This window comes from Nycticebus coucang, chromosome 1 (genome assembly GCF_027406575.1).
Source record: "Nycticebus coucang isolate mNycCou1 chromosome 1, mNycCou1.pri, whole genome shotgun sequence".
Taxonomy (NCBI): domain Eukaryota; kingdom Metazoa; phylum Chordata; class Mammalia; order Primates; family Lorisidae; genus Nycticebus; species Nycticebus coucang.
Window position 1 is genome coordinate 157,372,695 of NC_069780.1, and position 13,608 is coordinate 157,386,302.

At 38.5% G+C, this 13,608-nt stretch overlaps 1 protein-coding gene across 1 annotated transcript in view; it reads left to right on the forward strand.

The window, feature by feature from the left end:
- EMB (embigin) overlaps nucleotides 1-13,608 on the forward strand; it is a 77,389-nt gene that overhangs the window by 44,389 nt on the left and 19,392 nt on the right. The window contains exons 3-4 of the mRNA XM_053590947.1: nucleotides 4,306-4,492; nucleotides 4,720-4,808. Coding sequence (XP_053446922.1) covers nucleotides 4,306-4,492; nucleotides 4,720-4,808 — 276 coding nt within the window. The remainder of the gene's footprint in view (nucleotides 1-4,305; nucleotides 4,493-4,719; nucleotides 4,809-13,608) is intronic.

Sequence of the window (13,608 nt, forward strand, 5' to 3'; positions counted from 1 at the left end):
ATCAAAGGTTATTTTTCTTTCCTTAGCATAAATTCAATTCAGCAATTTTGCAGTTACATGAGCAGTTATTTCAAGTGTGTGCTTACAAAGCACTTTACTGTTTGCAAACTTTGCACCTGGTCATTGCTTCAGGAAGCATTTTGTGAAGTTTTAAATGCAATTAAAAGTGATAATAATATTTCCTTCATGTTCTTTCTTTTCTTTTAAACATACCATACCATTATTGAGTAGTAGAAGAGCTTGGGAAGTTTTCTTATATAATGTAGCGCCCTCTACATTATAACAAAGATATTTGTACCAGAATGTTTATTGCAGCCCAATTCATAATTGCTAAATCATGGAAGAAGCCCAAGTGCCCATGGACCCATGAATGGATTAATAAATTGTGGTATGTGTACATCATGGAATATTACGCAGCCTTAAAGAAAGATGGAGACTTTACCTCTTTCATGTTACATGGATGGAGCTGGAACATATTCTTCTTAGTAAAGTATCTCAAGAATGGAAGAAAAGTATCCAATGTACTCAGCCCTACTATGAAACTAATTTATAGCTTTCATATGAAAGCTATAACCCAATTATAGCCTAAGAATATGGGGAAAGGGAGGAGTGGGGAGGGGGGAGGATGGGTGGACGGAGGGTCATTGGTGGGAACACACATAAGGTACATCTTACAAGGGTACATGTGAAACTTACTAAATGTAGAATATGAATGTCTGAACACAATAACTAAGAAAATGCCATGAAGGCTATGTTAACCAGTTTGATGAAAATATTTCGAATTGTATATAAAACCAGTGCATGGTGCCCCATAATTGCATTAATGTACACAGCTATGATTTAATAAAAAAAATATAGCACCCTCTCCCACATATAGCCCCTTCCCTTCCTTTTGAGAGTAACTACCGCTATTCTGATTCTTATTCTCAATTCCCTGCTTTTCTATATTTTATTACCCAGGTGTACATCCCTAAATACTAGAGTTTAGTTTTGAATTTACTTTATAGCCATTTTTAAAAGTATCTTGATAATCTTCAGGTTTTCTTAATATAGTTATTTCTCTTTGTCTCTATTTATATTTCAGAGTAATGTTAGGGTACAAATCATTAGGTTACGTTGTTTGCATTTCTAAGGTGAAGTTCAAGTGGTAGTTGAGCCCTTCACCCAGGGGCTGTGCTGTGTACCCTTATTTTGTGCCCATTAGATTGGTAAGCACTCTCCCTCTTTTTAAATTTATTGGTTGAAAAAAACAGATCAGTCACCTTGTAGAGTTTTCCCACAATCTGGATTTTGCTGATGATGTTCATGAGACGGTTTAACGTGTTATTCCATTCTCTGTACATTCTATAAACTGAAAACTGGATCTAGAGAGTTAACCAGTTTAAAGGCACCCTCTCTCCCTATCTGACAAGGTTACTTCCTAGGTTGTGGGGTACTCTTCCTCAAGAGCAGTGGTTCTCAACCTGTGGGTGGTTGTGACCCCTTTGTAACAGAGAAAATACAACCCACATATCAGATATTTACATTATGATTCATAACAGTAGCAAAATTACAGTTATGAAGTAGCAATGAAAATAATTTTATGGCTGGGGGTCACCACAATATGAGGAGCTGTATTAAAGGGCTGCAGCATTAGGAGGCATTAGGAAGGTTGAGAACCACTGCTCAGGAGGCACAGTTTGCAGTTGATGCAAAATGCCTAGAATCATGATCCACTAAGGCTACAACATCTTTATAGCATATTCTATGCTTTCCTTTTTATTTATTTGCTGGAATGCTATGAAGAGAAAGTTTTCTTTCTCTACTATTTTGTTAGCCAGTAGTATAGTTAGTATGGGGCAAGCAAGGTACCTGCTTGATATTTTTCCTTTATTTCCTGGTTCTCAGTGCTCTGCATAAAGCTCCTATAATTTTTTTTTTTTTTTTGAAACAGACTCTTCATTGCCCAGGATAGAGTGTGTGTCATAATAGCTTATAGCTTATTGCAGCCTCCAACTCTTAGGTCCCGTGATCCTCCTGCCTCAGCTTCCAGAGTAGCTGGGGCTAAATGTGTGTGCCAACAGGCCTAGCTAGTTTTTTTGTTAGTTTGTTTGTTTGTTTGTAGACATGAGGATTCGCTGTTGCTCAGGCTGGTTTTAAACTCCGGGCCACAAGCAGTCTGCCTGCCTCAGCATCCCAAATGCTTATGGGTATAAGCCACTGAACCTGACCTATTTCCCACGGTTTAATTAAAATCGGCTCTATATATCCTTTATAAGTGGGGCATGTTTGTGTGTTTGTGTGGGTGTAGTGGTGTGTTGTCAGAGGTAGTTGTTGAGAGTCTGAGGATTAAACAGAAGAAAGAAAAGATGAGAGGCTCTTGCTGCTTTCACATGACTGACTCCTGAGCAGAAATCTGGGAGATGGTGAGGGAAGCTCACACTTGACAGCTTAAATTTCAGGTGCAGGCTCTGACTCTGGGTGTGGCACAGGGAGTCCCAACCATCTCATCCTCCTGACCAAACTGTCAGGTAGAAAAAACTTTTCCTCTACTATCTTTAGTTCAGGGAATTAAACTGACAAAGGACAGATTGGCAAGAAAAAACACATTTAATACTATGTGTATAGGAGTTTCTAGAAAAAAATGTGGCTCAAAGGAGCAGTTAGAATTTGGGGGTTATATATGATCTTAATAGAGTAATAGGAGGGCGAGAAAGTCCACTTAGGTAAAAACAAATCACTTTTTGGAAAGATAAATGAGCGCTTTGGAGAATAGATGGGAGAGCTGATAGTTTTGTGACAGTGTCTATTGAGGTGTGGTGTGAAGACTTCCTTGTTTCTGGGACGGACATTTAAGACAATTGAGGCTTTTTTTTTTTTTTTAGTTCTTTTGGGAAGTTCTCCTTTTAGTCAGAGAAGAGGCTTCAGAAACTCAAATGGCTTCTGATCAGAATATTTATGTCACAGTAGCATATTTTGAACCCCTTCAAAATACAAAGCATCCCCCCCCAAAAAAAAAGGAAAGGAGAAAACAGTTTACAAAAGGTAAAAACTGTGTGAAATTACTCAAGTCATGTTAGTCTTCTGCAGTCACAAGCGGTGCTCAACACGACCTGTATTCGTTTTTTGTTATTGGGTAATTGCAATTTTTTCTTTTCTTACAATGTATATACGATTTTTTAGCATTTTCTGTGTCACGTGTATATGTGTGTGTGTGTGTGTGTGTACACGCACACACTCCTACACAGTAGAACCTGAATAGCTGATCGCCTCCCTACATTGGCCGTTTCCTTAAATTGACCTAATCTTCACAGACATGCGCACATGGATGTGTCAGTACAGTAGGCCTGGTCCCTTATGGTGACCACCTCTGTTGTTGATCAGTTTGTTACAGTCCCTTGGGAGGTCAATTTACAGAGCTTCTACGGTGCATATAGTGGGGTGTGTGTGTGTGTGTGTACGTATTCTTCTAAGATAAACACCTCATGAATTCACACTATTATTTTAAGTTCAGTTAAAATTCAGAACCACAGGATGTTTATTTAAATTGTGTCTTAAATCTATGTATCTAGCCCCTACAGATTCTCAAGACCGGGAATGGTAAAATACAGTGTATCACTCAAATCCACATTACACACAAAATGTTCTTGGAGTAACTGCCAACAACATGGTTACTGAAAAGAGTGAAGGCGTCACCTCATTCCCACTCCACCCGTGTGTTCGTTTTTACAGTCGTGCTGTTTCCACACGCTTTACAGTGTGCTCTTGGTTGTATTCTGTATCCTTTTCAGCTATAGAGATTTTAAAGAGATAAATACCACAGCCCTGGGCTTTTGTGATTCTGCTGCTGTTAAATCAGAACTTGTCTTCAGGTGTGGCTAGGAAAGAGAATAAGAAAGGGAACCATATGTTGACAGAGAAATAATTCCTTAGACAAATGAATGCTATATTAAGAAACTGTGGGTACGTGGCACCTGTGGCTCAGTGGGTAGGGCGCCGGCCCCATATACCGAGGGTGGTGGGTTCATAACCTGGCCCTGGCCAAACTGCAACAACAACAAAAAAATAGCTGGGCGTTGTGGTGAGCCCCTGTAGTCCCAGTTACTTGGGAGGCTGGGGCAAGAGAATTGCCTAAGCCCAAGAGCTGGAGGTTGCTGTGAGCTGTGATGCCACTGCACTCTACTGAGGGCGACAAAGTGAAACTCTGACTCTAATAAAAAAAAAAGAAACTGTTGGTAGAATGCTGTTGTTAATAACTTAAAATGTATTACATATTGAATTTCACCCAAATGTAACTTTCACATTTTGTCTTCTTTGTGCTAATAGAATATTCCACTATGCCAATAGAAAAAAATATCACTTTAGACAGGCCTTCTACTATAAAACTCATGTGCCGGTTGACAACATCTGGAGATCTGAATTCAGTGAATGTGACTTGGAAAAAAGGTGATGAAGTACTTGTTAATAATTATTCCACCAGTGCAACAGGAAACATCCTATACACCCAATACATGTGAGTATAAAACATTGAAACCTCTGTTGTTAGGAAAAATGAGCTCCATTCAAAATATTTTTGTTGACTAAACATTCTTTCCTTTGCAGTCATCTGCATGTTATGCTAATATTTAAATTTGCATATTTACTGGATTTCTATTTTTGCATTTTGATTAATGGTTATGTCTTTTCATTGAGAAGGTTTTTGAGAACTAAGCTGTTATTAATACCTTGTATTATCTTTAGGTTAACCATCAGTAATAGCAAACAAATGGGAAGTTATTCTTGTCTCTTTCAAGAAGAAAAAGTACTAAGGGGAACATTTAATTTCAAAGGTCAGTATTAATAACTTGGGGAATAATTAATATCTTTGGCATTTTGTTCTTAGATTTCTAAGTCTCACCCTATTTTTAAATTATCATTACAATAATAAGCATAAAACAACTGAAGGAAAATCTTTTCCACTGAATCACAAGAGGCGGCCTTCATAATGGTCTTGCATCTCGCAGTCTAGCTCCCTCCTGATTCCTTCCACTCCCCAATTTAAAGCACAGGTTTTAGTTCAAAAGGCCACCCTACCACATTATTTATACATCATATCAGTCTCTTGAATTTATTTATTTATTCTCTAAAATTTGAAGCTTTTTTTTTAATTTTAGGTTAATATGAGGGTAGACATGATTAGGTTACCTACCTTAGTTCTGTAAGGTTGAGGTCTGCAGTGCAGCTGTGCCTTTCACCCAGGAGTGTGCTGTGCACCTGTGCAACATACCCGCTGGGTGGGAACATACCCAACCCTCTTCCTGACCCCCCCATTTGAATTTAATTTAGTTTTTTTTTAATCTGAGCATGTATTTGTTAATGTAATAATTTCATATTAGTACTGAGTGACACTTATTTTTTCATTCTTGTGATACTTTGCTTAGGAGGATATTCTCCAAAGCTTTGAAAATAGTCCTCTAGGGTGGTGCCCGTAGCTCAGTGGGTAGGGTGTGGCCACATACACCAAGGCTGGCAGGTTTGAACCCGGCCCAGGCCAGCTAAAACAACAATGACAACTGCAACGACAACAAAAAATTAGCTGGGTGTTGTGGTGGGCACCTGTAGTCCCAGCTTCTTGGGAGGCTGAGGCAAGAGAATCGCTTAAGCCCAAGAGTTGGAGGTTGCTATGAGCTGTGACGCCATGGCACTCTACCCAGGGTGACAGCTTAAGACTCTGTCTCAAAAAAATAAAGTAAAATAAAGTAAAGTAAAGTAAAATAAAAGTGTGTGTGTATATATATATATATATATATATATATATATAAGAAAACAGTCCTCCAAATTTCTAAATTGTTATGCTCCCATTGTGTGAGAATTTATTTTGATGTTCTGTATCAGTGGCTTCAGGAGATGGAATTTTAGAGATTCATAAAATTTAAAAATAAATCTGGAGATGCACAGAGGATTGCCCTCTTTTTATCTCTACAAGAAAGGACATTTAAAAATATATACAAACCTCAGAATGTCATCCACAGCTCTCTACCATGGGAACAAACAAACCAAAGTATTTTACTGTTATTGTCATTAAACTGAAATGTCAAAGGTCTCAATCTCATAATAAAAGTTAGTTGTTTGAGTTGGACAATTGTTTTCATGAAAAAATATTTTGTGGTGAATTAGTGAACTATGGTATCTGCACTGGTATTTGGGAAATGGAATTTGTTATCATATGAACTACTTTGGGCTTTGTTTTGCGTTAATTGGGCAGGGAACATGGAAATTGTTCTCTACTCTTCCTGCAAGCTCTCCTGTCTGATTGAGAATAGACGCCATCCCCAAGGCCCCACCAGTAGCAGGAAGCCCTGCTCCATCCCTGCCTGGGCTAAGGTGGTTCAGTCTTACATCCTCACTGCAGTCTCTCACACACTCACTTCCTTTGCATGGTTTTGGAATTACTCCAAGTTGGTACAGATAACAAATCCTTGTATTTATACATTTTGTCTCTCCAAAGGCGGATAACTAGTACCATTCTTCGATTGTTTTGATCACGTATATTCTTTCTTAACTTTCCTTCCTCTATTTGTCTAATTGAACCCAGTGAAGGAGAGGATACACTGTGTACATTTCCTTTCTGTTTCCTTCTCCCTCTGCATTTCATTCCTTTTTCTTCTTTTTTGCCTTCCCTTCCTGTCCTATTCTCTTATTCTCTTGTTTCCTTATCTTTGCCCCATTTTTTCCTTCTTTCCTTCCCTCCTTTCTTCTCTCCTTCATTCTTCTTTTCCTTCCTCTTTTTCTCTTTTCTTTTCTTTCTTTTTGTTCTCTCTTTCTTCCAAATGAGCAAAGAGTATTAAACACCCAGGTATTCAAAACCCCCATAATCATATTTTATTAAGTCTTTTAAAAGTATGGAAAGAAAACCTATAGGTCCCAAGGAGATGCTCATCAAAGCTTGCGACTTAAACTGCTCCCAGGAGTTTCAATACTGAGTTGTTCTTTTTTTCTTTATTTTTCCTTCAGAATAGCATTGTTATCTGGTAATATGTGCTAGTCATGCCTGCTTAAAGTTTAAATATTAAATATATTACGTTTTTCTGATTAGGTGTCTTGTAATAAGTTACTTATTTTATAATATGGAAGTAATCATTCTTGTCTATAATGTGAAGGTTAACAAACACATTTTAGGGTGGCGCCTGTGGCTCAAAGGAGAAGGCACCGGTCCTATATGCCGGAGGTGGAGGGTTCAAACCCAGCCCCAGCCAGAAACTGCAAACAAACAAACAAACACATTTTACTTTTCAACATACCAGTACATTTGATGGCAAATGTTCTTAGGGAAGGACTCTTAATTCCTCAGCAATATTGAGATAACTGAGATGATGCTAGCTGGGGCCAGGAACACTAACACAGGGCTTAAGTTTTAAACCAAGTCTTTACTGAATGCAAAGAGTCATTGAATATTGACTATTTTGTTTCCAGTTTGCTTAAAGCACTTTGGCTATTTTGTCTTGACTGCTCATTTAACACTATTATGATTTTTAAGTATATACTATAATCTAAAGATATTTATAAAATTAATAAGGTGGTTCCTTCTAGCTCTTTCTTGGTAAAACAGTTCTCTGTAATTCATCTGAACTGAACACTGCTTGGAGAAATAATTTTAGTTCAGTAGAATTTAAAGACATTTACAGAGTAATTCGTGTTATAGTTACTTAATTAGCTCTTTAAGGCTTATAGAATGGTGATTTCATATGATATTCTTTTTTTTATTTTTATTTTTTTAATTTATTTTTATTTATTTATTTATTTTTGTAGAGACAGAGTCTCACTTTATGGCCCTTGGTAGAGTGCTGTGGCCTCACACAGCTCACAGCAACCTCCAACTCCTGGGCTTAAGCGATTCTCTTGCCTCAGCCTCCCGAGTAGCTGTGACTACAGGCGCCCGCCACAACGCCCGGCTATTTTTTGGTTGCAGTTTGGCCGGGGCCGGGTTTGAACCCGCCACCCTCGGTGTATGGGGCCGGCGCCTTACCGACTGAGCCACAGGCACCGCCCTCATATGATATTCTTTCTCTACATCAGGTGTGTTTATGGTTTTTTCCCTAAAGAGAGCAATTATCTTTTTAGCATTACAATTAAATGTAGATGGAAAGTCTGTTTTGTCCCCTATTTTAAATTGAGCCAAAACTTTTTTTCTGCCATTGACTACATGAGTCAACTATAGTGCATGAGTCTGAACCTTCAGAATGATTCTTCAGCAAAGTCCCTGCTTCTGTCTTTATGGGAGCCAGGTGAGGTATTTCTAGAAGATGGTAAAAGAGTCTCAACATCACTGGTTAGTACAAGGCAAAAACAAAACAAAACAACGCCCTGCTGCCATTGCGTGTTTAGCTTCTGACACCAGGACAGGGGAGATGGCACAAGTGCACCCTGGAAGGTCGCCACTGCTCTGTGCTGGTGGTAACACTTTCAAGTATTCTGAGTAGCTGCTGAAAACTACTCTGAATATTCACATAATACGCACAAACATTAAACTCTCTTAGTAGAAAGTATGCAGACATTTAATTGGCAAAGAACAAGAACTCTTGGAGGTCATGGTGAGATTTGATGGTACAAAATGCTATGGAATCTGTCATGGCTCAGCAATACATCTTCCCTGAAAGTATCCAAAAGTATGCAAAAGTAGAATCATAGAACCAGCTGTAAGTCCTGTATCCTTTTGGTGAAACTCAGTAAGCAGTCTTTGAGGATATGGTTATCAGCAGTACATAGCAGAGAAGAGGAAGGGTTTATGTTGCTTTAGCCATTAATCTAGGGGGACAGTCAAGAAAACAGAAGAGATGCAAAGAAAGCAGAATTCTGGTCACAGCTTCCCTGTGTCATCCCTTGGTCATTGTCAGTCATCTGCAGTTCTACAGCCTGATCTTAACATTAATTGGAGTGGTTTAATAGCATAATCGTGTTCCTCCCCAAATCTCAGAGAACACCTAAGATTTTGTTGCAAAACCCCTTCCAGCTGTCGTTTTGCTTTCCAAGCATGTGCCTCACAGAGACTTTCTGAAAAACGGCATATTTTCTATTGTGGTTTCCTCCCACGCATTGTCATTCTTCCACTTTTTATTCTTCACCGAGAGGTAAATTTCAATATTTTGATCTTATTTCAACACAAATTTTCCTGCTACAGCATGATCGAATTGCCAGAAAGAAGCATGCTGAGATTGAGAAATGGGGTATCTGGGAGATAAACAACCTGGGAAGGCAGAAACTGTGCCCTTCACTGGTGCCCAACACGGCGCCTGCACTTCAAAGCCGTGTTTGTGTTAAGGCGAGCCTGGCCTGAGACGTCGTTGCACTGTCCCAGAGCTGCGCTGATAGGAGTTCTGTGTCTCCACGTGGAACTCAGCAGGCTGGGCTCCACTCCAGCTGAGCTCTGGAAGGAAGCTTGGGGCTTCAGAAAAGAATCCCTGTTTTGCCAGCCCCCCAGCCCGGCTTTATCTGCAGGTCTTTAGTTAACGCTTCTAAAACAGGGCTGATTTTATCCCTCAAATGCTTCTACAGTCTCATATTTCACCAATTAATAAAACCACACCAGCTGTTTGGTATTTTTGGAAAGATGTATGCTTAGAAAATGTATTGAGCTGATAGATTTTCAACCAGTGTGTCCTGAAGGGATCTTAGGTGTGCTGTGAAAATTTTTAGAGATTATTAATTGAATTATTTTCCAAAGAAGTTCAAGGCACAATAAGCATATTCATTTTTTTAACTTTTTTTTTTTTTTGGATCAACATAATTTAAGTATGCCATAGAAGTTGATATAGGTTCAAGAGTGCCGTGAGATAAAAAATGTTGGAAAACACTGTGTTTGATAGTGCTTTGTCAGAATATTCAAGAATAACTTAATTGTCACGTGGTCCAGTCACTCCCCCTCACAGCAAAGTCTAAGACACGGGAATATGCACAAATAGGGGAAACCACTTTCCTGTTGACCAGCCTTGGGACAAATCTTGCTGTAGAAATCCTTGGAAGGCTTGGCCCATGGTTGGCTGGCTGCCTTTCTCTCAGCTGGGTCTTATCTCAACACAAAGCAGACTAGCCTGTTCCTTCACAACCCAAATTCAGTGTGGCCCTAACTACTCTAGACACACCCTCCTGAACTAGAAAATACAATAATACTGAGTGTGGGGCTGTGGTCCTTCTGCCTCCAAATTCCCAATTTTAGGGGAAAAAGTTCTAATCAATACCATGGAATATGACCAATCCAGAAAAATCCTCCTCTCTAGGGCTGGAAATTAGGAAGGTTGAATGAGAGGAAAGATTTATATATAGATCAACAGAAACCTCAGTCCACAGACCAGTATCCATCATTGCCACAGCCTCTCATATCTGGTGAAGAAACTGGTTCTGCTCTCAGAAAAACAATGCAGAATAAAAGGTTGTGTGGTTTGACCTAATCAAGGCTTTCAACTTTTGTCATTTAAACATTTTCCTGTTTCTCAAGAACTTAAGGGGTTTTTCCCAGTTGTGTCTCCTCCCTCGCCAGAGGCTCTGGTGTGTTTTCTTCCTTCTATCTTGTTCTATCTAATAAAATCCTGTCTTATCATTAAAAAAATGAGGTTAAGTTACTTATTAAGTTAATATGAGGACTAATGGATGGTCTGTTCTCTTGGATCCAAGAGTCACTGCCAATTTTCTTACACTGGTTATTTTCCCCAATTATGGGGCTGTCTGGGTCTACAGATGAGCTCTGAAGAAGTGGGGGACGGAGAAAATTGAACAACACCAGCAAGAGTAGCTTGACCTACTCAGGGCAGAACACCTCTATGAGAGACAATCTCTGTACTTTTATTATTTATTTTTATTACAAAGAGGAATTTTTATAAATAAGAGATTGCAGTTACCCACTTATTTAAAAATTTAGCTCATGGTCATTGCATCAAAGTATTATTGCTTTATTCTGCCTTTTCTTATAAAAACAATATGTGATGGATAGGCTGTTTCCCTTTTCTTTTGAGGTTTTAAAATACTATGTCAAGTTATTTCATGTATTCTTTGTCCTTCATATACTACATAGGTCTGGGAACATATATTTTTTAAACTTTTTAACCAATTTCTTTTATTCTTACAGGGAAGAAGCAATAATTAGGCACCCTGATTAAAATTGTTCAGATTTATACTTAAGTTATAATGCTTATACAAACATATTCTCATTCTACAGCTTTAGCCGGGCATTAGAATGAATGTGTGGGTAAAACAGTAACATTTGTTTTAGAGTTTCACTGAAAGTCTTTTACCACATGGTATTCGAAAAACTGGATTGGTACCATCACCAGCATCTCAAAGCTACTGTTTCTTCATTTTTCTGTTGGGCCCTGTCTCTTCTGAATTCATTTCCTCTTTTTCATCATTTTACTCTTTTAATATCTTTTCTCAGATGGACGAGGCAGTCCACCAAGGGCTGAATTTAGAGCCCTTTCCTTGTTCTTGGATGTATTGCACACAGTCCTGTGGTTATGAGATGTTTTCAGATGAATGTCCAGTTCTTCTTTTTTTCTAGGTCTTGTTTCTTTTCTGCATCATATGGCCAGGTGTTCTAGAAATCATTCTTCCCCAAGAAGACGATCCATCCCGTTAAGCTGGCTAATGATCACTGTGGAGAAAGGCTATGGGCATTACAAATTGTAAGAAAGCTTAATTAAGAAAAGCAATCCCAGCTCAGTGCCTGTAGCTCAGTGGTTGGGGTTGGGCCTGGTAGGTTCCAACCCTGCTAAACAAACAAACAAACAAACAAACAAAAAATAGCCAGGCATTGTGGCGGGTGCCTATAGTCCCAGCTGAGGGTTGAGGCAAAAGAATCACTTGAACCCAAGAGTTTGAGGTTATTGTGAGATGTGAGGCCATGGCACTCTACCGAGGGCAACAAAGTAAGAATCTGCTTAATAAATAAATAAATAAATAAATAAATAAATAAAAAAGCAATCCCAATGAGTCATCACAACAAAAGTTCGAATTTTGTGGTGTTTACCAGGTGCCAACCACTTTTTCTGTTATGCTATCTTATTTAATTATATGCAACAATATTGTAGGATGGGTAGGACAAGCCCCTGCCCTCAAAACTAGTAACACCCAAACTGTAATTCTTTTTTTCCTTTTTTTATTAAGTCTTTTGTACATAGATCATAAATACATTTATGCCCATTTCAGTGTGTTGATTATTTGTACAAATTGGAGTGCTTACATCATACTAATCAGCATAGCTTTCGTCTCATTTACTCAATTATAGCACTGGGACATTTGTGTTCTACACATGATAGCAAAACTGTAATTCTAAGTCAAATATTTCCTGGACCCAAATTTTTGTCTCATAATTGTCACATGGTCTTGACTCCCTCAGACACTCATGTTTTGGCCTTTGACATGGACATGTATTGACCACGCATTCTTCAGAGTCCCTCAGCCTGATGGTGGCCAGGGGAGAGAAAGCGTAGCACCCCGAGGGAGAGCTCGCAGTGTCTTTGGTGAAGTCGGCTCACCAGTTTCTCTGGGCAGGGGTGACTGATCAGCTACTGAACTCAGTCACGCACACCCACCTCACCTGTCGCCTCCCTGAGGAGCATCCTAGTAGTCCCTTACTAGCTGTTCATAATCTGGTTGTGGGGGGATTACAAGTCCTGATTGGTAGTTCACATCTTTGGTTTGCGTGAAATTGTAGAACATTCATTTTCTTCAAAACATGGGGAACCACTGCCTTATGGATTGCTCTGTCCCCTCTTATGTTTACCTGCACCATTTTTGCCTTCATGGGTGACATTCCTTTCCCCTGTTTGCATCTCTTTATGATTAGTGGTGCCTCATTCAGCACTCCTGATGAAGGGGAGAAAGACATATAAATTGTATTGGATCCAACAATTCAGGCCTATTTAAAACCATAAGGAAAAAGAGAAAATTCGCATCACTCACCACTGTAATACTAATCGACTCAGGACAGAAACCCTGTTCTTCAACTCAGTTTTAACCCCTTTTTTGGTGGTTATAAAAATCATACATTCACTTTCAGTTATTACCAAATTATTTTCCTCTTCCTCATCGTTACAATTCACATACCCAGCAAATACCTTGATTGGTAGAAACTCAGGAGCACTTGGAAAATGTATTTAATCTACAAGCCTAACTTTAGCTATTAAAATTGATCTTTCTATTCCTAACCCTAACCACCTCAAATATGAAATCTAATATTAACAAGTGAATATTAATCTATAAAATTTGTCAACATAGTATTAAAAGTTTAGACATAATTTCATTCATTCTTTCACAGCTAGCAAACTGAATAAACAAAAGTAACAAAAAAAGACAAAGTTTGTTAGAATTGATAAAAAGAAAACAAAAGTAATCTTTGTTTTTCTATATCTCCAGTGTAAGTGTGCATTCTATAATATATCCTTCAAGATCAATCAGAAGGAACTGATTTCACTATGCACCCTTTTTGAATTGGCTTCGTCTTAATGTTGCTTATGTTCTAACGTTTTAATTTCCTTTACCAAGTTATTTCCATCCTTAAAACTTAATTTTTCTAAATCCAGTGCTTATTCAAATTGTTACTATTGGTGTTTGCTTTAAACTTTCTTGACTAAGAAATTTATTATAATGAATATCAGGGTT